The sequence below is a fragment of the Cyprinus carpio genome, chromosome B5 (assembly GCF_018340385.1).
Source record: "Cyprinus carpio isolate SPL01 chromosome B5, ASM1834038v1, whole genome shotgun sequence".
Classification (NCBI taxonomy): Eukaryota; Metazoa; Chordata; class Actinopteri; order Cypriniformes; family Cyprinidae; genus Cyprinus; species Cyprinus carpio.
The window spans coordinates 23,695,867-23,720,968 of NC_056601.1; the positions used below are offsets into that span (position 1 = coordinate 23,695,867).

At 36.6% G+C, this 25,102-nt stretch overlaps 1 protein-coding gene and 1 long non-coding RNA gene across 2 annotated transcripts in view; one reads left to right on the forward strand and one right to left on the reverse strand.

Moving 5' to 3' along the window:
* Positions 1-14,358, reverse strand: part of LOC122137502 — a 28,104-nt gene extending 13,746 nt beyond the window's left edge. Inside the window, exon 1 of the long non-coding RNA XR_006154901.1 lies at positions 12,971-14,358. This is a non-coding gene — a long non-coding RNA (uncharacterized LOC122137502). The remainder of the gene's footprint in view (positions 1-12,970) is intronic.
* A 262-nt stretch (positions 14,359-14,620) lies between these two features.
* On the forward strand, positions 14,621-21,908 carry tbx2a (T-box transcription factor 2a). The gene is made up of 7 exons (XM_019081535.2): positions 14,621-15,358; positions 16,109-16,376; positions 16,938-17,084; positions 17,794-17,870; positions 17,959-18,125; positions 19,461-20,065; positions 20,562-21,908. The coding sequence occupies exons 1-7, from the start codon at positions 15,000-15,002 to the stop codon at positions 20,997-20,999; spliced, it is 2,061 nt and encodes a 686-aa protein (XP_018937080.1). The 5' UTR covers positions 14,621-14,999; the 3' UTR covers positions 21,000-21,908.
* The last annotated feature ends 3,194 nt before the right edge of the window (positions 21,909-25,102 follow it).

A 25,102-nucleotide genomic window follows, 5' to 3' on the forward strand; every position in this document is an offset into this window, starting at 1 on the left:
GTGCTTCATTGTAACCTTAATTTTCTCTTTGCTTTTTTTTTTTTTTTTTTTTTTTTTTTGTTAATCAACATTGCTGTCAAAAAGCAAGCCTAGCCACAGGTTAATCATGTAATTTTGTAACTTTCAAAAATATTTAATGAAGTTTTTCTTTTTTGAAATGCTGAACAATTGCCATGTTTTTAAAATAAAAGTGCAATCCAGTGAACCCACTACCCTTCTGTCTCTCACACCGTTGTTTTCATTCCTTTCATAAATTAAATTTGGCATTGCCCTAACTAAGGTCTATATAACAGCATAAGTTTAGCTGTATTAAATATGCATTATAAACAAACATCAAGGTAAATGAAGGAAGACTCACGGTAAAAGAAAAATACTTTTTTATATTTAAGCCACAAGAAAGCTTAATGTTTCAGTGTCTATAGTATTTATATAAAACAATGAAGTCTTGTTGCAAGCCATTGTGTGATGTCCAAACCAAACACAAAAAACAGCACCAGACAAGAGCCTGTGAAAAGCAGAGAAGCATGGTTTCCAACAAAGGCCAGAAACCACCAGCCCCTAGTGGTTTTTGTTGCATAAGACAGGGGAAATAAATCCATAAAGTCCATTAATGTTGCTATGGTTAACTTACATGGTTCAAATTAGTACCTCGGTCCTTGAAGGATTTCTTAGCACAGATTTTTTTGGAAAAAGTGGAAAGCTAGTAGGAAAGAGAGAAAAAAAAAGCTGTTTTACAACCAGATGAAAATCGTAGGTCATTCATTCAGTATAAGATCACCTTTCGTCAACAAGCTTTGAGGCATTTGTCATTGTAAAATAATTTTAAGACTAAAATCATGAAATTAAATGTTACATTAACATTTTCATACATCACTTTTAGGCAGATAATACTAAAATGTGAATGCATTTAAAATCAAGGCAGTACCTTTATCATTGCGATATCACATGATCAATAGGCGACCAGCTATTATGGGAGCCACGTCTGTCTCATTAAACTACAATGTCATGAGTTTGACTCACTTCAACTCCTCCACAACACTCTTCAGCTATTGTGAATGTTTCTGTTTTCTCCTGAGGCAGAGAAAATAGTGGCAGATGGTTAAATGCTTACTGTCTGTGCTGGAAGGGAGGTGGGGGCTCAGAGGTCTGGATTCAGAAGAGAGCTGCCAATATGAGGTCATTTCTGTTTAGGAAGAGCAGGAGGCCTATAAAGGGGTGTGAGATACTTTTTGACATCCTTTGAAGATGCCTTGATAACGTCTGCATAAAGTCATACAGCATATTGCCTGCATCGTAAAATGCTTGTAGGGTTTGTAGACTGCAATCTACAGACCATCAATGCAATAACTGAACAAAATGATTTGATTTTAATGTGTTGAATACAGAATATGCAAACATGTCTACACTAATAAGCTTGTTTCGTGAACACCTACAGGTTTTTTAGAAATTGGCAGAGAAGAAGCAAGAGAAATTGGAAGATTAATTAAATCCCTTCCCAGTCACCACCACAGTGTTGCCCTTCTGTAATCAGATTTCCAAAGCTGAGAAGTTTCACTCATTCGTGCAAATCCGAAACAAATCACATTTTGAAAATGAACAAATGTCCAGAGCGGCTTCTAGTCTAATCACATTCCCACACTCAAACTGACAAAGTTACACATTCTGTCAGAGCATCATGGTTATCATATTAGCATTTCATAACATTTAACAAATTGTCAAACTTTAAGAACATCATGTATACTGATACTCTCGCAGATAGTAGGGAATAGATCATTCTGTTCACTTGGTTAACTTTTACACATTTTATATTTAGTAAATGTTTAGTATTTATGTACAATTAGGATATTTAATGAATAAATAAATAAACAGAGACAGACAGACAGATAACTTTATACTGTAAACTAATACCAGTTTGGTATAACTTGTGGGTGAGTAAATGAAAACAGAATTTTTGACTGAATCCATAGTAAAAATTATAGTGAGCTCATCACAATTCATTTTGTAATGGCTTTCTGATTGAGTAAATTACTCCAAATATGGTTTTCCAGTCAACCATAGCTTTACAAACTTATTTGTGAGGCCCTTTCTGTAGATTTTTTCACATGCCCCTCTTTGCCAGATCCTTATCGCTCATCAAAACATTACAATTTCATTCAACCGAACAGTTTAACATTGATCACACTTAACTACATTCACATGTATCCTCATAAAATTGCAATATTTAACCTAATGTGGGGAGGTCTACAATTTTAAAACTTATGAAACTATTTTTTTTTTTGAAGCAAATGGATGAAAAGTGTTAAGTAGGTATATTCCAAAACTTGCTGGTTTTGCCCTAGCAATAATTGAGGATAAAACAGCCTTTTATTTCTCCTTAATGCACCAATTCAGATGTTTTATTTGGTAAAGCACAAGGTCAGAGCGCAATTATGAATTGGTTTTGAAACATAATTGGGCTTTGCAAAATGTAAGATGAGGTTGGCAGAGCATGCAATGAAACCCTCCTTTGTTTTGTGCAACGTCTAATAACGATGAAGTAAGCTTTTTGCAGCACAGGCTGTTTGCATTGGAAACATATCTGTTCACGTTGCCCCGGCGCACGGTTGGGATGATTATAGCAGTGAATGCGGCGCTGCACTGGCGTGTCCAGACATAGATATGCATCTCTGCTGTGGCCGTGCCATGGCTGAGTGCCTGGCCCTGCGCTCTGGGCTTTCTGCGCCCGCTCACTTAATCAAATCCTGATTCGGTTCGCCTCTGCGCTTGAACACCATGTCACACTAACATAATGTTATCTGGACTTGGGCCTTTTTCTGACTGCCATTCCCAACCCATCTGGAACGGGCGTGGTGGGCTTGTTGTTTTTTTACAGTCACATTCATGAAGCCTCTATTTTCTGGGTCCAATCTGACCATTTCAGGCTACTGTATTTACCATTACGTGTGTGTGTGTGTCGCCATCCTGACTGGAGAGTCACCATCTTCTAAACTGTTTGAAGACTTTTGGTCTTCTGCTAAAAATATTTAAGCATCCAGACAATTTTACTTGAGAAGAAAAAAATCATGCGATAGGACATGAAATAAAATAAACCTTGGTAATTTTGTTAAATTCATGATTTAATTATAAATGAAATGCCACTGCATAGGGGTGGGAAAAAATATGAATCTCACACATCGCCAAAGCTTACAAATCATATTTTAATACAAAGTTACAGTCATGCAACCATCAGGCTTTTTTTTTTTTTTTTTTTTTTAAACTCACCCAAATTTAAAATACAAAGCCTTTGAATAAAAACATAATTACAGTCAATAATAGCTAATGTCAGACCAGGGGAAAAAAAATAAATAAATACAACTACTGTGTTAGATATATGAAATATATTAAAAAATCAATGAAAATACTGAATGTTCTATAAACAAGTCCTATACAAAATTTTAAGTATAAAGTAATTTTTTATATTGAATGCAAGACAAAAATACAGACATAAACAAAAATATACTTTTTTTCCATTTTTATTTCTAAACATAAATATGTGTGCATGCATATTTTGTGTAAGTACTGTTTCAAATGACTGTTTTTTATGTGGAACTAACTGAGGCAACACAATGTTCATGAGTACGGAAGTATGTGTTTCTTTGTAAATGTACTGCCTATACTCTGATCTGCATCTGGGGGCTGTTGAGAGACCAGCACAGCACCAGTACTGAATGAATCATATTCAATTTAATAGTGCTTGATGCCCCCTCCCTCAGCAGAATATCATTACATTCCAAGCATGTGAACTTTGACAGCCAGATATGTAACGTATCTGATCTGATCTCAATACAGTGGTACTGAGCTCATGGGCTGATTTGGAAACAAGATATGTAGCCAGAGTCTCTGGCTTAACTCATGGCTCAACAGCACAGGGTTCCCCTGCCCCGGGCTTCAGCAGTACCGTGGCAGGGTTTTCATTAAAGCGTAATTGAAAGCGGCTCTAGTCCTGCTCTCTAGACTTCCTCTACTTCCACCTGCAATGTCTGGAAGTGTATTTAATGATAACAATGCTCCATGCTACTAGGCTCATTAATGATTCCCCTCTTCCCAACAAATATGATGAGGTGTATCTGTTTTCAGTATGTGATTGGTGCCTGATGGTAAAGCCATGCCCACATGATCAAGAAAATGGTTCTCATTGTAAGCAGGGAGGGTTTGATGTATATAAATGTCAAACATTATTCAGAACAGCTCAGCAGTAAGACACCCTCTACTGGTACAACAGTGATGACTAAAACATAGATGCTAAATATGTCATTTAAAGACATTATTCTTTTCCGATTTGGACTTTTACCCCATTCATTTATTCAAAAATACATACAAATGCATTGTCTTTTGTCTGCCAAATCAAAAACTGTTGTGTGTTATCACTCAAAATCTTTATGATATTTATGAATGAATAATAACTAAAACCATACAAAATATTTTTACTACCTGAAATAAAATAAACATTAACTGAAAAAAAAGACTTATTTTAATTCCACTATTTGCTAAGGTAACTTTTATCATGTTTGTTTAGTTTAACTTCAAAAACTATATAGATTTATTAATAAAAAAAATACAGTTGACAAAACACAACTAAATTACTAAAACTTTTAACTAAAATTAAAGTGAAAAACTGAAAAAATATTAAAATAATATGTTAACAAAAACTATAATAGTATATCAGTGATACTAAAATAACACGGGTGCACACTCTCATTTATTCAAGGTTAAAAGAAAATACAACCTTTTACTTGTGTGGTGCTTTCATAACATTATTTTGTTGTAGCATCCCAACTGCCTGGATATAGCAACATCAGCTCAACAAATAGTGTGAATTCTGAATTTAATATCAGTTTGTCCAAATAAATGCATATGAGGGAGTGTTCGGAGAAACCCGAAAGCAGTCCTTATTTTTGCAATTGCATTTGGTGACAAGAGTGACACAAGAAATTACACACTTTACAACATTACACTCTTTTAAACATTTTAGAAAGACCAGCAGTCTGGTAAAATATGAAGATGAGGGGAACGAACCAGCTTTATTGTGCTGGCCACATGGACAATTCTAATGTGACAGATGGAAATGTTGTACTGTATATAATGAGCATGTAATACAACCCCATCCTGAATGTCAGTGATCTGGCTGTAGGGCACTGGAGGTGAGGATGTCTCCTGGCTTTGCCCTGTCTAATGGAGCTTGATTGGAAAATATGGAGATGGAGCGCTTGCGCTCGATTCATCTTCCTGTGGCTTGATCCACAGAGGGGCATTTTGACGTGCAAGCGCTAACCAGAGACAGCTGGGGCACCATGGCTGGATTATACTTTAAACAACATGACAAATCAGAGAAAGGAGGGGGAGGTGAGGAAGCACAGGGGCTTGTGGATGTGGGTTGCCGCTGAGGATGGCCAAGACGGGCTGGGGTAAGTCACGAGTTGGCCCTGAGTCCCTCTCACTCAGGTTTGACAGTGGCACAACTCGCTGATTAAGAGCCTCCTGTGTTTCCCTTTGATCTCAGGCTCAGTTTTTGAGTCAAATGCCGGCCTCCATGTATCTCTGTCACAGCGGCGCTTTCATTTGGGGCAATGTGTTCTGAATCAGAGAGAGAGGGGGAAACGCTGTGGATGCTGGAGATCTGATCGGAGACCAGATTTGCTTGGGTGTCTTAAAGCGATTAGCTCTAGAGCCAAAGAGGTGTATGCTTTCCCTTGATCAGACATATATATGTTGGTGAGGTCTCAGTTTTACTAACAACAAAGCCATTTCGATATCACGTGAAAGCAGACGGATTTATATCAGCCTGTATGGGGCCGAAAGTGAGAACAGAAAATGTAAGAAGATTATAGCTATTCACCAGAGCACTCTAAAGCCGGACCTTATCTGTGCATTCTAGTGTGCTTGTTCTTGATGTTGATCTATTTTCCCAGTTTTTTACTCAACCACGTTTCATCAGTGAACAAGCATGAAATTAGCCCAAAGCTGAAGATGCTGAACTGTTTAAAATGTTGGGACTCAAAAACATTATGTTTGTAAGCAATAACACTGTAAATGGATAAATTGTCTAAGTGAGTTTTGCTTGAAATGTAAAAACTGCTACATTTACTTTTTGAGCACAAAGCTAACAGACCGATGGGAATTCGGGGGAAGAAAAAAACAAATAGCCACAGTCCAGTGTCTGAAAAGTCTCACAATGTGGGTGCATTAGGCCACACAAGAAAGGCTTTTAGGTCTTTAGTGGTGTTCATCAGTTTAAATCCTTTAGAGTAATGAGCCACACTCACATTCCAGAGGGAGCTGGGGCTCAGAGAGGTACTGGGCCTGATCTTTGGCTGAGAAAATGATATCATTGCAGATTACGGCCAATAAAGCCGTACGTGGCCCGTATGCGTGGGTATTGGTCATGTATGTGTCCATGCAAGTTATAATGAAGAGAATAATACGTAGATATAGCAAGGTTTTATTAACCCTCTGGTGTTGTTCAGTCACGTTTTGATTTTTTAAATGTTTCACTTCATTGAAATGGTACACAACTTGATAAAGGTTTAAATTGTCCTGAAAATAGTCACACTTGAATTGTTCATTGTCAAAAATGACCACACTGGAAATTAATAGAAAGTGGATTTCAGCTAGCAGAAATGTTTGGTACTGTGCCCAAACAAAATCTTACTGAAAGCTCATATCAACCTCAACTTTGGAACACAATAATAGTTTAGATCTATGACTTTCATTTTCTTGTAGTTTTGGAGAAAATATTTTCATAGTTTCACTTTTTTTCACTTCAGCAATAATCTGCCAAGTGTCGTCTTTAAAAAAAAGAGACCAAACTGTGCTCCAAAACATTTACAATTTATGACAATTTAAGTTGGAAATTAAATTTTCAGATTTATGCTCAAAAGTGGTTAACAGGTAATAAATGGGTCATAACTATTCCATAAATATAATTTAGTACCATAAAATCCCCTAAAAATAAATAAATAAAAGAGGGTTAGGTTTAGGGGAAGAGTTAAACTATTTTGAATAAGTGATCATTCCGAATAAGCCATTAATATTTGTTTTATAAGCATTAATAAACAGCCAATATGCTAGTAATATGCATGCTAATAAGATACTAGTTAATGATGAATAGTTCCCTTATCTAAAGTGCTACCAAAGTTCTTCAAATATCTTCTGTTTTCTGCAGAGCAAAGGAAGTCTTACAGGTTTAGAAGCACACAGGGGTGTGTAAATGATGATAGAAAACGAATCCTTAAATATAAATAAACTTCTAAATTGCGGTTCTGTCTTGACTTTTTTTTTTTTTTTCGTTGAAACATTGTTATGCCTTGACAGAAATGCTCAATGTCGTGAACTGTATATAATCTCTCATGTTCCCATCTCTGGGCAATCACTGAGTCTTCCCCAGCCTGTGTAACACTTAACCCCGCAATCACTTTACCGCAAGTTAACTTCTCATCACATCTGCACTGTGCATTGTGCAATCTGATCCGCCTCTTTGAGAGAAATAAAGTTAATCTCAGAGATGTCTAAGCTTTTGAATGGGATTTCAACTTTACAGTTTTGACCTTGCAGTGACTCCATCTGAGCCCAGGGTGACCTAACATAATGTCAAATGTGTCCCAGGTGTGGACTGTGACCGGAGAGGTGAAAGCGAACGAGATTGATGGTTCTCTTCCTGCCTGCTTTCGTCTCTGATGTTACTAGAGATGGAGATGATCATTCAGAGGTTGGAGAACGGCATTAGTTCTCTCGGTAGATGACTGAGAAATGCAGAACACCTTTTCCAACCTTTTTTGTGTTATCTTTCTCTAATGTCTTTTTCTTTCTTTTTCCCAGCGTGTCTAAAAACAGTCCGTGTACAATTTATTGATGGCAGTCAGGTCTTGGGAAAGAAAAAAAGAGTTATATGTATATCTTTTGCTGTAAAAAAAAAAAAAAAAAAAAAAAACGCCTTACTCAATTTTAATGAAAAAATGGAAATTGTGACATTATTTTGCACCCTCATGGTGTAAAACACAATAGATGATATTTTGTTTCAGGTCTTTTTTTATTAAAGTCAATGGAACCCAAAACGTTCAAGCTCTAAAAAAACAAAAAAAAAACAAAAAAACACACCACTACTAACAAACCTCAAACATCATGACTCACGTGATACACAAGAACCAAGTAACCAAGTTTAGTTGATGTTTAGGGTTTGTGTCTTCATATTTGATGTAGTCTGTGTAGATATGTTTTGATTCAAGGGTGATTAAAGACTTACTTATTTCATTATAAAAGTGATCATGTCACTTCATAAGACTTAAAATATATCAATAGATGTATATGTCACAATACCATAATGTACTTTAAGCATATTATTCAAAATATCTTCTGTGTTTTTCATACACACACACACACACACACACACACACACACACACACACACACACACACACACACACACACAAACACAAACACACAAACTACACGATTTTGGAATGACAGTGAGTAAATTAGGACAGAATTTGCTGTCTTTTAGGAGAATTTGCCTTAAAAATTTCATTTTGCTGTCTCCTGCTTTTCGTATGTTTCTCAGAAAAAGACACCAGGGATCTCACATTATTTTCCAATAAACCTAAGAATTGGAAAATAAAAGTTGAAAGTTTTAACATAAACGCCAGAATTTCTTATAATTACAAATTATTGGGGTTACCATTCATGCATATTTATTTTATAGCTCTTAACTCCTGTTGTATCAAAAGTGTATCTGTTTGTGTCACTATTGAAGAGAAGAGAAGAGAAGAGAAGAGAAGAGAAGAGAAGAGAAGAGAAGAGAAGAGAAGAGCAAGTAATGTCTAACCTGTCTCTCTTGACTCAACTCATCATATGGCTTTAATTAGGAGTTATTACCCTCAGTATCCAGGGAGCCATTCCTCTTGTGTGGGACCTCTGAGACACTTCCTACACTACAGGACTACTAGAGAGTGTGTGTAGGAAGTGTGTCTGTGTGTGTGTGTGTGTGTGTGTGTGTGTGTGTGTGTGCGTGTGTGTGTGTGTGTGTGTGTGTGTGCACTAAACTCAATTTAAAAAAAATAAAAAAAACTATATAAGCAGATAGTTCCAACAGAGCAGGTTTTGTTGCCAATTCAATACCACATAACCACTCTGACAACAATATTTCCATCAGATTTCCTTAACCCTTCCTATTCCTGCTGCCTAACCCAAGCTAAGTTACCTGTGTTTGTATTAACTAGCCAGTATAAAAACATCTATAGAGTATTCCTCAGAGAGGTGTAATGCTGATGTAGGGTGAGACTGACCTGTGAAGTTAATACATTCACCTTACAATACAACCCAGTAGAGAGCTGTCTCTCCCCCCACACTATCGCCAGCCTTTGATCAGTGGTGAATCTCATCCCAGAGGCTGGCTGAAAGAATGACCTTTTTAAGGCATCCCAAATATTTTTTCGCCACTTGCCAACAGATGAAGATCAAAAAACAAAAAAGGACAAAGGAAATTTTTACCATGGCTAGCAATATTTTACAAGAATCCAAAGGCTATTATCAGCTTGGAACAACAGACATAAATGTATTGAATTGCTGTTGTTACCATAATCAGTCAGAAAAAAAAGGAAAAAAAAAAACCTACTGGCTCCAACTTGCTCAACAGATTAACAGCAAAATGTCTCTTCTAATAGGACTGCTTCTTTCTAAATGTGTGTGTGTGTGCTCTGATGCACCAAGCAAACACGGCCCAACTGTTTGTATTTACTAAAGCTCTCATACCTGTTGCGTGATTAGTTTTGTACCCTTTAATAAAATGATTTTTTTTCCCCCAATGCTGTTATTGGAAGCCTTTGGAGAGTGGCTTTATTTTGTCAGAATGATTACCAAGGTGAAATGTGTTCAAAGAATACAAAGATTTGCAAAATTATTTTAGCAGGGGTTTTTATTGGCAAAAACATTTTATTACGTGTAATCAAAATAAATTCATAAGTTAAGTCACTGGCTTGACATGCATAGCCTAATTGTTAAAAACATAGCACGCTTTTGAGCAGGCTTACTTGCATTTATCTAATTTTTGCAGCGCGCAAACTCGTGACACAGAACGGACACAAACGTTCAAAGTCAAGCAAATACATGTACATCACTTTTTGTGTACACGAATGGACTAGCACGCAATCTACAGATCAACAGGTATCAAGCTATAGAACTTTTGTTATTATCGGATTGGTGTTGGTGATTTCAAATTCGTGTATTTTATAAAGCATCTATAAATCAAGTGCAAATTAATGTAGATAAGTTTTAGACCTTAATACTGTGTGGTACAATTTATTTATTCTTTTCAGGCTTTTCTGTTGTTGAATATGAATCCGTAACACACACACACATAGCCTATATATATCTTTGGAATAAAGAGCGACACGGAATTCTATAAAAGTTCATAAATTTGTACATTTAATAAGACGACTTCCTTATTTGATGGTATTCTGTGACAACAGACGATTCATGTTGCTGTTTTCTTCTTTTCTTTGTGTGTTAAATATAGCTATTGAGCGCTCGTCTTATAAAATCATATTGATCACTTCATCTACTGTTGGTGGACACAAGCCGTTGGGAAGAGATTTAATCATTAAAGCCATATCTCCAAAAATAAATTTAGGCATATGTTCGAGCTCGTGCATTCTTGGACTTGTAATAAAATCCCCAAAATGACAAACCTGACCTTATCCTTGACCTGCTTGTTTAGAATATGAAAAAAAAAAGGCTAGACACGTCTACTAGAATATAGCCTATGATATTGTATATTAAAATGTGTGAATTGTTACATGTAAGGTTGTTTAATATGTTGTATGATGTGGCAGAACTTTGTCGCATATAGTCCTTAATGATGTTAATGAGCTCTTTGGTATAATTCGTAAATAAACTCATTTAAGACCATATTAATAAAGAAAACGTTCACATCTATTTTATCAAGTGTCTTACATAACCTGGAACAGAACATATTTAGATTATATTACTCTTATCTCTAGATATTTAAATCTTGTTCTATGTTCTTTTGGGTATTTGGTTTGGATTCAGGATGAAAGGCGTGTTTGAGTTTACAAAGAACAAGGAGTGGCATTAATAATATATGTCTGATAATCATATTTTATTTCCAGTTACTTGACTATTTCAAAACGAAACGTTAAAATTAAGCGGCGAAGTCGTATGTTCTTTTACCGACTTGTCTTTGTTTGTAATCTTAATAAATAATTGTCTTTGTCTTTAAGTTTTCTGTACTCTACCCCAAGAAAAACAAAGTATCTGAAACGGATAAAGACAATATTAGGCTATATAAAACAGGTTCTTATTAAACTATGACGCAATTTTATATTTCATTTTTCAGTGGTGATGTCACTCCTTGTGTCGTTATAAGAGCTCAGCTGCTGACTCGCGAATAAACTGAAAACATTAAAGACCAAGTTTGAGTTACTCCAAAAGGAAAAACTATAGGATCAGTCATGTTCACTCCTTACAGAAAGATATGAATAATTATGACAGTACTAGTTTAACTGTTTTTTTATCTCTTAAAAGTTTAATAAATAAAAGTAAAAATAAAAGGGTTGACTCCTACAGTTGTGTGGAAATTACGCATACTGTATTTTGTCGTAAGAATTAATGATAATGAAATAAATCTTTGCTTTACAGAAGACTATATCACGACGTGATGAAACAAAAAGTTATACTATTTTTGAGTGTGTAGTTTTGGCCTAGCCTACATACATTTTACAAAACATAAAAAAGCGACATTTTTACATTTTACCCTCACGTGATTGTAGAATATGCACCCATAACATCTACAGCGCTACAGGACAGCGGAGGAGAGAGTGCGAAGGAGGGGTTCTTCTGGGGCTGTTCTTAAACCGAGAAATATGAAGAACTTTGACAGGTCTTAAACGGTCTGGCGCCAAGAACTTGATCCACAGGATAAATACAGCGTTAGGGCATTTTGTGGGTGATGCTGTGCAATGGTGATTGCTTAGATTTGCACAACCTTTTTGAAAACAACTGACTAGGCGATGAAAGAGATGATGAATAACATTAGCCTATATATTTTTATTTTTGCATTTCTGTAAACTCAGTTATTTAAAGCTAAGACCAAAGAGTTGTCAATTAGCTACGTTCACAAGACTTTCATGTCGGTTCGCTATATTCGAAAAAGAGAGAAATATTAAAAAACGTTTGAATGAAATCGCGCCCTTAAATAACACCTGCATTGACAACTGTGGTACGCGGGGCCTCGGCGTAAATTTACTAAAACAAATAAATGAGTTGGACTACTACATGGATCTTTGTTTATATAATTAACTTGATGAGTATATACATGGTAAAATCGTTAACTTGCTTCATGTGGGGTTAATCTGTGCAAACCTGTTTTCAACATATTGCACATAAACTAAAGTTAACGATGTTATTGCTCAACATGGTCAGTTGTGTAATTTATTTCTATCTATCCTCAAACGTTTGACATACCCTCGAACAAGTAGACGTATATGCTTTGTAATTCATGATTTTTTTTTTATTTTATTATTATAATTATTAATTCAGGCCTAAGCAACTGTCACATTTATAAAATTAAAATATAGATTTAAACAATAAGTTGGAATATATCAATACAAATAAAAGTACAAAAACGTATCCATAAGTAGGCCTAATATTATATTTATAAACAATAAATCAATTGCAGTTCAATAACTAAGAATGAAAGAACACAAGGCACAATAAAATAGCTAGTAGGCTAATTCGACATTGAGAATTATCTAGCTAAAGGATCAATTAAATACAGTCATCTGATGTTGACCATTGCAGTATGGTTACATTTCAAAACACTTCAAAACAACTGAACAATTCAAAATCCACCTGCATTCATCATTTATCCTACATAACTTTAAAAACATGAAGCTTGCCCATAAAAGACTACAACTCTTACCAAAGACGAACATGTCGATACAGGATGATCCAAAACAATATATGTATGTCCTTCTTCTGTTGTTCTGAAATTAATCTTTCCATCCAAACAAAGATACATAGCCTAACTCAAGATCCTCGCATCTGTCATAAATTCAAGCCCGAAGAGCTGCTTCATATCTCTGACGGTAGGCTACTATTAGGTCAGAAGCAACCTGTGTCTCCCTCTCAGGACAGTTTTTGAGTCTTTCAGTAGGAAGTCATTTCAGAGGTTTACAGTGAGCATTTCGGAGAATGGAATAGGCGAAGTCAACTGAAAAGAACAAACAAAACGCATTTCCTGTTGACTTTCCAAATCTCTGAACAAATGATGTGTGGAATTAATGTCAATCAGACATTGTTTCTTCTCAAAGTAGTCTAGCCAGGATTGATCAGATTCAGACATCGTTTCAAACACAAGAGATAAATCTACCATCCGTGGACTTTCACTAGGTCTAATTAATTGTTGAAAGCGGAACAAGGCTGGCACAAAATTTGGGTGGATTTTTCTCAACAACATGTAAGCTTTGTGGAACACTGAGTGGACGGGTGCACTCTGTTTGAGAATTCGGGGGTAAATATGAATTGACAGGGGTAGGTTCTTATTGTGGGACTCCAGCCGACTGGCGCCAAGCGCTCTTTAACAAACGGAGTCCCACTTAATCGAGGATCTGTTGACGAGCCTCTTAAAGGTACACGGCTGCTTATGGAGCTTTAAAGCTCAGATTGTTACTCTGCTGTACCCTGTCGGTCGAATTAACGTGAACTAATCGTGAACAGTTCTGAGAAATGGAGAGGTCAGATGAAATTTATTGGCTACATAAGCTACATAACCCACTGATCATGCCTCGATTTACTGAATTTGTTCCAGGTGTGTATTTAAAAAGGCGTTTTGCCAAACTCTGTGTGATAGTACCTCGTTATTCCTCCCAGTAGGCAATCCGTAAAATGGACAAAAATCTCGCTGAAACCTTCCTTCCTTTCGTCTTCAAACGCACTCTGATTTTATACGAACATCCCATTCCACGCAACAAACGTTGTAGACTACTGAATATCGCCTGGAGAAGTAATATCCTGTAATATGTTACATCTGGTCGATTTAATATCAGTTAATTGTGAAAACTTTAGAAAAATTGTTATGATAAATACGTGCATTTGTTCTTTAATATAGCTGCTACTACGTATGTGGCGTGCGGGTTGCTATATTATAAAACCGTTAAAATAGCGATAATTTATTTGACATTAGAATAATTTTGTTAGTTACACGTAACTTTAAAATGTAATGTCCAAAATGCTATATTTCTTAAAGTCCGACATTGGAGCATAAAGATCAAGAAAGCACACGATCGTCAAAATGATGAAACACAAGCCGGGAAAAGCACTCTCTTACCCGGCTGCCTAACAGCAAGACGACCGTTCCTCTGTTAGGTTATGCGGGGGTGGGGTTTCCAGATCCTTACTCTGTCATTGGTTAATATTTTATTCTGTTGACATGTTTTCTTACTGCAAATGCTTCCGACACCTTCTAGCCAACACCCCTTCACGATCTTGGCTGGAGCTGTCAAAACCACGCCTATGGAGCTCTACAATTGGTCCAGAATGCGTAAAATCTGCAATCAAGACGGTTTGGTTCATTAGTACGGGGAACCAGTGAGAAGGGACATGTAAGACAGACACAGTTACACAGTGGTCAGGGAAGAACCTACCAATTCTACATCAGTGCGCAGGAATTTCGCATCCTTGTTATTGGGGCTGCTTTAGTTTCTGTAGTGGCTTGGACAGAAGGAAAGCTGTAAATCTACACAGAAGTGTCAATGTTGCTCTATTGAAGGATATTATCACTGTGCTGCAACTGGACATCCCCTACGGAACAGCCATTTCCTACCAGTCCTCTTCAACTACTGTGAAACCAACACTGTCTTTTTAAGAGCGCGACAGCCAGACGGACTTGCGCGAGTGACAGGCGCAGTTATTTTAGAATATTATATTTTCATCTGATTTTGGATGCACCGATGAGAGATCCAGTTTTCACAGCGAACGCTATGGCTTATCACCCTTTTCACGCGCACAGGCCGGCCGACTTTCCCATGTCAGCTTTCCTTGCGGCGGCTCAACCCTCGTTCTTCCCAGCGCTCACTTTACCACCGGGTCTCAGTAAACCGCTGGCGGATCATGCGCTCTCCGGCGCGGCTGAGGCTGGCTTACACGCGGCACTTGGACATCACCACCAGGCGGCTCATCTCCGCTCCTTCAAGAGTCTAGAGCCAGAGGAGGATGTTGAAGACGATCCTAAAGTTACATTAGAAGCTAAGGACCTTTGGGATCAATTCCACAAAATTGGAACCGAAATGGTTATCACTAAATCAGGAAGGTAAGGCCGTGTTATTTTCTTCCCCTTGGACAACTTGATAACGATGTTTATGTAGGCTACTTACCCTCGAAAAAGTTTGGTCTGTTTCTCTATAGAAAATTTAGATGATTTAGTTCGAAATTAAATATTGCGCGACAGAAATTATGTTTTGGATGACCGAATTACATCAACGGCACTAAACAGTTACAAAAGGCTCCATTTCTATTTCATATCAGCATTAGAATAATATTCACATTCGTTCTGTTAAGGCTATCGTAAATAAAGTCATACCTGTTATATAGCCTAGCTAAGTATAGTTAATGCTTTTGAACAATGTAAATATTGCGCTACACAAAGGGGAACTATTTTTTATTTATTTTTTTTACGAAACACACACTCACACACACATACCCCAGCAATAATTGGCTGTGGGGTCTTTTTTCCCTCTTCTTCTTTTTTGGCCTAGGCCCTACCTGAAATATGTAAATATAGGAAGGATAAAGGAGTAAGAATCCTCCTGATTATAGGAATATTCTCGTAAAATATTTACAAATATTAGCGTAGTCTGGTACGATTGTGTTATTGGATAATCTATACAATGCCACACGACCTAAATATGAAGGATAGTTATTTCTGGTTAAAATGGAAAGTGTATAGCTGAACTACGCCTTTGCATTTCATTTCTTTTAAAATGTCTTTACAAGGTTAGCAATATTTTATTGTATAAATTCGGCCCCATGACCGATACAGTTATGTCTGTTCCGTCCACAGGAGAATGTTTCCTCCGTTTAAAGTGCGCGTGAACGGCCTGGACAAAAAAGCAAAGTATATACTTTTGATGGATATTGTTGCGGCAGACGACTGTCGGTACAAATTTCACAACTCTCGATGGATGGTCGCAGGAAAGGCCGATCCGGAGATGCCCAAGCGAATGTACATTCACCCGGATAGCCCAGCCACGGGTGAACAGTGGATGGCAAAGCCTGTTGCTTTCCACAAACTTAAACTGACCAACAATATTTCGGATAAACATGGATTTGTAAGTTGCATGAATTTCTCTTGAACATCCTTCCTATTATGTTATTTCCATTCAGTGATAGTATAACATAAAGTTATCTAGGTGATCAAGAAGCATTTTTTAATACGTTTTCAGTGTCTGTCGCTTAAATGAAGCATGAAAGAGAAGTTGCTCTAACATTAAATGCAATGGGGCAAACGGCAAACTAACTCCCATGATCGACGGTCTGAGCCAAATATATATATATTTTTTTATTTTATTATTATTTTACCCAGGGATTTGTAGCCTAACACTGTTCTTATTAACCTTTAAAAAGCTAGGCCTAGATGTCAATTTCGAAAATATTTTTGTATTATAATTACCTTCCAAGGTTAAAAAATAATAGCTAATATACAAATTAAACACTCAATTATACAATGATACGTATCTCAACTATCACCCCAAAAAATCCTAATATTATTACAGTAGAAAAAGGCCTTTTAGTCTAATTATTATTATTGTTGTTGTTGTTGTTGTGCAGATCTTTTTTAACTGCATTTTGATGCCATTGATTTGACGGATACTTTTTTTTTTATCTTTCAGACCATTCTAAATTCGATGCACAAATACCAACCCAGGTTTCATATCGTTAGAGCCAACGATATTCTGAAGCTCCCTTATAGCACCTTCAGGACATATGTATTTCCTGAGACCGATTTTATAGCTGTCACTGCGTATCAGCATGACAAGGTAAGTTACAAGAAAGCCTAAATTTAGTTTAGATGTTTCTTTCTTCTTCTTTTTTCTGTTGTTAATTGTTAATATTATTATTATTATTATTATTATTATTGAGCTCAAATAAACTATTTGTAACACATTTTATGTAGCCTATATTTTAGAATTCTGTTTAGTAGGCCTATATGCTATGTGTAGCTCTGTGTCCTTCTGTCTTTTTGTCTTTGCCATGAATAGAATTTGGTTATAATTGGGATGACAGCACACTGAGTCTGGTGGCTCTATAAACGCAGTTTACAGACCAGTTACAATCGATGTGTGCAACGAATAGTTGCTTGTATGTATAACTTGAGATGCTTAGTAAAACAATATGCTTCACAATCAAATGTGACCCCGTAAAAAAGAACAGTCTAGTGCAGTGTGAAACTAGACTACATCATGTGAAGTCACAATGTATTTGACTGAACAAACAAAAGTATTCGGATTATTTAATAACTAGCAATTAAAACGTTATAAACTTGAATTAACTTATCTTAATTAACACAATATTTAACCAGCCGTTGTGGAGATAGCCTTTAAAGACATTTTTATGGGCTATAGTATAATTCATTTGATAATTCGTTAAAAAAACACGCATTACAGTTCCAGAACAATTTATTTTAAAATAGGCTGCTTCAAAGAAAGCATGAAAAAATGCAATAAATCTATTTGACTCTTTTTCTAGATCACACAACTGAAAATCGATCATAATCCATTCGCGAAAGGATTCAGAGACACGGGGAATGGAAGAAGAGAAAAAAGGTACTGTGTCTGAACGGTTATTTTAAACCATCAGATATCCACAAAACAAACATTTAGATATGACATCTAATTTCACTTAAACTTTCAGAAAACAGTTAGCCCTGCCGTCAATGCGCATGTACGACGATCAATGCAAAGTCGATCGAGATGGAGGAGATTCGGACGCCTCATCTTGCGAACAAACTACTGGAAGGGATTCAGTTCATTCACCGATTGGACCACCATCAAGTCCACTTAAATTCAACAGATCCATAGGTAAAAACATGCATTGCAATTACATTCGAGCTTTTCCTAATTTAGTGCAAAGTTTATTTATATGTTAACATAAAAAAACATAAACGTTTTCCATGCATTGGATCATCGATCATCTTATTTTAATGTGTATCATATAGATTTTTTTTTTTTTTTTTTTTTTTTTTAGATATTGCTGTTAGATTAGATTTTATTAGTTCTGGACCTTTTTTTTTCCTTATGTGGAGAGCTGATGAACTTCACGCTGCTGCTAATCCAGCAACTAGTTAAAGCTATTGAGAGTGGATTTCTGAATATGTTTACAGTGTCAGTACAGTCAGTTGCCTGCTAGTTGTTTAGTTACTGTAGGTTTGATCTGTCTGGCTGGAAGTGTTTCCCAGTGTCTGGTGTTTATTGCTCAAAATGGATTGCACAGCACTGCATAGCATAGCATGTGCAATTAGCTACATACACTATAAATATGCACAGCCATTGTTCTTTAATTTCTGATTACCCAGTTTATTATTTTAAATATATCTGACCAGTTACAGGCTAAAATCACTTTAAGAGGTGAAAAGAAAGAACTGTCTGCTATAAAATATACAAATTATTTAATACATTTCATCTTTGTGAATGTTCTCAGCTTTTTTCTTATTATCGCACAGTTTGTTTTTTGTGGCATTTAATAGTAAATAAGGAGTAGCCTAAATAAGATATAGAAAAGTGTCCATGCTGTGGTTCAAACTGTATTTTTATTATTTGGTCTTTTAATTTAGCTTAAACTATGATATTTTGTGACTAGATGATATTATTACTTCAAACAGCATTATGAGTATTATTAAATTTGTTGAGGGATCAGTGTGATTAGTTGCTCAGATTAAATTAAAAATTTCAGTATAAAGTTGCAAAAATTAGCTGACGAGCCTCTTGGTTTTCTACAGAACCAGTTTATGAGAATTATTAGTCCTCGGAGCACGTCTAGTTATAGGTTTATGATATATATGTGTATATTGATTTTATAGAGAATGTCTCATGCACGTTTTGGTTCTGCTATTTTTTCATCTGAATTTCATCACAATTCATTAAGAACTCATTAAAAATGTTCCTTCAAACTACCCAAATCTTAAACGTTTCATGAAGTCATGCTCGCGCCATGAATGAAAACAGAGGAAGTAATTAATGTGGAAAACACATTTCGTCCATTCTTGTGTAATCAAAGGGAGTAATTAAACAGATGCAAGTTGGTGTGTTATAAGGAGTGAAAATAACAGTCTACATTTATTAAACAGACGCTTTGGTTTTATCAAATTAATAAATAATAAATAAAGCTGATGTGCTTTACATATCTATATTTTCCAGATGACAAAAACTGCAATGAAAGTGACAACGAACTTGACCAACATGATAATGGAATGATCAGAGTCGGTAGTCCAGACCAGAGACCACGATCACCATTCAGCCCACACTGTGAGGACAGAGTCAACGAGAGAACTACCCCAGAAAAGAAGGGGGACTATTCAGATTCAAGGAAAGAAACTGACTCTGTCTTCAGCATCAGGAACTTGGAGAAGGACAAACTGGATAGCAGGAATTTGAAAGAATCAGATACCGCCAAAAAGGATGCAGACTCTGTGGGCCTGAGCACGGTCAAAGATGGCTTTTCCCCTCTAATGGTCCAAACAGAAAGCCCATCACATTTTAGTGCAAGTCACTTGCAAAGTCTAGCCCTCTCTGGTTTACACAATCAGCATTTCTTTAACCCACTGAGTACAGGACAACCACTCTTATTTCACCCTGGGCAGTTTGCTATGACTCCTAGTGCTTTCTCAACCATGGGCATGGGACACTTGTTAGCCTCAATGTCTGGAGCAAGTGGACTAGAGAATGGCAGCCTCTCCTCTCAGAGCACCAGTTCACCCAACCCTTTCCCATTCCACTTATCACAACATATGCTTGCATCTCAGGTATGATGATTATTTATTATATGCATTATCACTAACCTATAATAAAATTATTTCAAATCTGTGTTAATATTTGCTAACAGTAGGCTATCTCCAGATATTATCACAGCACCCCCAAGATAAAATAGCATAAAGTAGTTCTTCAGCCACCACCAACGCCTGTTTTATCTGTTATAAATCTGTATTTTCTTTCCTAATTTTACGGTTTCATCAGTTCTGTTAAACAATGCCGGCTATAGCCTAATTGAATTTGGAATCGGTCCTAAATGAGGGAAAATTATGTTATGCTTGGAGACATCATTTTTTAAAATTATTAGGCTATATCACGCAGGAAACAAATCTCTTTGTCAGCCTCGTTTAGCCAACAAATGTGCATTTCTCGCTAATTGGCTGCAGCATAGCCTTCTAACTATAATTCTCCCCTTTCTTAACAAGCCAAGTTTATTTCTCCATTTTGACCTGATAATGAATTAAAAAAAGCTTGTTGTTTTACATTTAGGGTATCTCCATGCCACCGTTCGGGGGACTGCTACCCTACCCGTACACGTACATGGCGGCTGCAGCCGCAGCGGCCTCCGCTCTCCCCGCCGGCGTCGCCGCCTCCACCCTCAGCCGGAACCCCTTTCTCAGCAGCGCTCGGCCAAGGCTGCGATTCAGCCCCTATCAGATCCCCGTGTCTGTTCCTCAGAGCTCCGGTCTGCTCACCACCGACGTACCGAGCGCTCTGAGCGCGGAGTCAGAGTCATCGAAGTCAGGCAGCAGGGAAAGCAGTCCTATATCTGAACACCACAGCCATAAAACCGGAAGCGGCCAGAACAAGGGATCTCCCAAATCTTCAGGGACGGATTCCGTTAACGAATTGCAGAACATACAAAGATTAGTCCGCGGACTGGAGAAACACAGAGACGTGTCACCCCGTAGCGATTCACCAAACTGACCCCACGAACATAACCATTCGCTGTTTCTAATTGCATAATTATGCTTCAGTGAAAAAAGGTCAAAGTTTGATGATGAAGTTATGGCTCGGACATTGGAACAACCCTCATCATACCTGGATCTTGAAGAGAACTGTAACATAGGCCTATGTTACGCCCACTTTTTGGATCTACAAGGCATTCTGATTTCATTCACCCTTGATTTGGCGAAGAAATTATACTATGAAAAAATAAAACGCAAATCCCTGGACTGTTCTTTTTTCTGTTTGAATTTGGTTATCATGTAATATCCAAACAATTTTTGGCCCAAATTTTTCAGTGTATTTTGAAAAAGGACTGCAAACGCAACAGTCTCTGACAACATCTAAGGATGCTCAACGTTCAAGTTGCTTATTGTGTTGGGCCCCGTTTTTCTAATTATTTATGATAATAAAAGTAAAACACGTAGCCTATGTAAATAATGTTAATGGACTGAAGGAGACGGATTTTAATTTATTTAAAATTGTACATTGGTGTGTAAATACTATTAGGTCTCGATTTGTTACATTTATATATATTTTCCCATTTACAAATATGAATATTATCTAGCGCTTGATAGCAGGAAACGAATGTGTTATGTTTGTGATATCCTGCCAGATACGTAAAGGAAAAGCCACTGTAAATCTAAATCTCTGGTGATACATTTCAAAGCTGTTTCATTTGTAGCTAAATTCAACAAAAGATGTTTAAATGTAATGATGGTCCATAGGCAGGGACAACTCAGGTTTCTTTCTAATCATGCATTGAGAAGGTCATTGTGTAGTTTCTCTTATGAGAGCTTATCTGTTTAAACATCTCGGTGCTGGATTTTCGGGTAATTGAGCGATTTTGTTGCATTCTCTCAGTTTCAATAAAACGAAAGTGTTCATTTATTCTTTTGTATTCTTTTGTGTAAATATATGATTATAGACTATATTTCCTATGTAGGCCTATATGGAATGCTACAAGCATTCTAATTATATCACCCACTGGCCTACTGATCAGTTTTATTGAAATTATTTAGATAAGATGCGTTAACCTTGCGGCTTTTTTTGCCTTGACTGATCCTGGGATTCAAACATTTGTGAATTAAGATCAACTACACAATTTCATTTCATCTAAACAATTAATGTAGCCTGTAGTTAGGCTATATATGAAACTGGTTGTGCGCCGTTCTGCAGTTACTTTTGGCTTAAGCTGATGTAGCTGCGCCATCTGTTGATCACAGGGATGTAGTTTATTCATCAAACACCGTGGTTCTGACAAATAATTCGTCTTAATCAATGCTATCTAACAGCATAATCGTAATAAAATTATGCTGTTTGAAAATGCTTCATAACGAAAGTCATACTATTAGCCATAGGCTAATTAATGTCTGATCACAATTAATGATGTCTGAAACATGAGGTTGGCAGTATCTTCAAAAACTTTCCATCTGCGTTCACCATAATTCGCTCAGCAACTTCAAAAAGCACATTGTGTTAGGCTTTGCTATTTTTACAGTCTTGCTCTTTGCTTGTTTGTTCTGCGCGGGAATTTTCTTAAGTGCGCATTAATATAGGCTAGTATATCTTGTAGCCTACTGTACCATTATGCACCGTGTCGGGGAGGATAGAGGGAGAGTCGAGAAAAGTGTCACCGTCCTGGTGCAAGGGTTAATCACCGTGGCAGGGACGCCTCACAACCTCAGCAGCAGACAGTCCTTTGTCCACAATCCGGCGCCTGTCGCCTGCCTGCCGGCCACACAGCCTCTGCACACCCGCGCACAATGGCTGACGGGATCTCCAGAGTCCGGGCTGGTAATTAGAGAGCCCCCTCGCCTCTTTTCTTCTCCTTCTAAAACCATAATCACAAAACTCGTTTTATTGAGAGCCTATTGTTAAATTCTGTTACGTCCAATTAACAGAGCCAAATTCTCGACCTTGTACTCTCATGGAGAAAAAATGTTTGTCTAAAACAATTAGTCAATGACTGATCACTTGGCTCATAGCCGCCTCAGAGAGAGTCCCAAACAACCGAAGAATGAGTGCATGTCCATCCCTCCGAGCCCTACAACGAAAGCTTTAGTGCTTGAAACTTACAGGCCTACACATTTGGCATATTACCACAACGTGGACAAATGCTAATAACTATAAAAACACCGTCTCAGTGGTAAAAAGGAATTTATTATTATTATTATTATTATTATTATTATTATTATTATTATTAGGCTATTGTTATTTCTATATAGTCTAGAGTATAGTTATCGATAATGTGACGGTAAATTGACAAATATAAAAATAGTCCAACTGTCATTTTTTATTAGCCTACTTTATAAAAGCTTTATTTAGGTCTCTCTCTCTCTCTCTTTCTCTCTCTCTCTCTATATATATAGCCTATCACAAAGCATAGGCTAAATATTTTTAAGATAGCTGGCTGTGCTAAGACAGACAATTGGACGACTACACAAACACATAAATTAATTTCTTGAATTAATTCCAGAATATTTATGGTAAAATTTGCATAAACTGAATATAGTTTGTGGTCTTGGTGTGGGGGGGTGGGGTGGGGGGCTTCTCTGATGCTTTTAGCAGAGATATAAACATTGAAGCAGTAGGCTATATAATGAATTTTACTGATGACCACCCAGGGAAAGTCAGTGTGTTGCAGTTTAATTTAGATTGTTTGACGAACAGTCGATTTTTGCCCGAGTCTTTAATGACTGCAAATCATTGTGCTTGACACGTTGTACGATACATTGGATGGGTGAGCTGTCACTCTGACTGAAGTTTCCGTCATTGCCCTTACAAGCTCACATCGCCCTCTGCTGGTAAACGATGTTATGTATAAACCTATCATCTTTTTGAGAGGCGTATAACCTATTGAATTTATAATCTGATTAAGCTGATATTATTTTTGCCTCTCTTAAGGTGCGGGCATTGCACTGAATAATTAAGAGCATAATGCAATTTTTATATCAATGACTACGGTATATTCTACTGGTCAAGTCAAACTGATTTATTATCAAACTAAACAAACTAGTGCAACTGGAGCAGTAGCATTTAACAAATATACAATTAGCCTAAGATCAGCATGTCTTTACAAGACAGACGCTTACAACGAGACACAATTAATAAAGAACTATAATACTTTCACAAATTGTAGGCTAAATGCAGACAACTGCAGCTACAAATCACATCCATTCAGGGTTCAATATGTTACACATCGTTGAGACAAGGGGCACCAAATGAATATTTGTGTTGTGAATACGTTTTAAACACATCTAATGTGGGAGATATAGGCTATAAGTCAGTTCCAACAGTTACAGTAGGCTATGATCTAAATAAAAAATAAATATAAATTAAGAATCCCCAATTCTTCTACATGATTTAAAGGATGTCAGCGCTGCTTGGATTTTCAGAACAACTATCATCAAACAATGAAATATTTTACTAAACAAGGTACTCACTATGTCTGAAAACGTTTTGTTTTACCAGACTATAACTCTTATGGAGTGATGAAATATTTTACTAAACAAGGTACTCACTATGTCTGAAAACGTTTTGTTTTGGTACTGTCTTAAGATTAAAATTTTACCGGACTATTTTATGTGAAATGTCTTTAAATAATGCACCACCGACCTGGATGAAACATGGAAACAGTCAGTATTATCTGTTTAATGCTTTGACAATAAGAGTGAAGTTGTCTCCTGACAAATAAACTGAATTGTTTTTTTTGTTTTGTTTTTTTTTGAGAAATATGGGATTTTCAAGAGGACACATCACTTTACAAGTTATACATTTCAAAAGGAGTTAAAAACCCCACTCATTTACATTTAAACATTTACAGTTACTAGGATCTGCACTGCAGATATATATTTAAATTTAAATAGATTTAAAATGCAGTTCAAACAGATGGTGACTATAACACACAACTATGATGAATGCGTTTAATTTTTAAAAGAAAGTTTTGTTAGGGGCTAAAAAGTCAAAAATATCATTTTGAAAAAAAAATTGTGTTCCTGTTTGTTCAATATTACTAATATTTGTTTCTTTGTGGTGTAACAAATATGCAGGAAGTCATTTTTTATCAGCTATTTCTATAAAAA

Bases quoted from the DNA above. Each gene is read 5' to 3' on its own strand.
- tbx2a (XM_019081535.2), top strand. From the start codon at position 15,000: ATGAGAGATCCAGTTTTCACAGCGAACGCTATGGCTTATCACCCTTTT. The intron at 15,359-16,108 runs GTAAGGCCGTGT...TTCCGTCCACAG, and splicing joins GTTATCACTAAATCAGGAAG to GAGAATGTTTCCTCCGTTTA. The intron at 18,126-19,460 runs GTAAAAACATGC...TATATTTTCCAG, and splicing joins TAAATTCAACAGATCCATAG to ATGACAAAAACTGCAATGAA.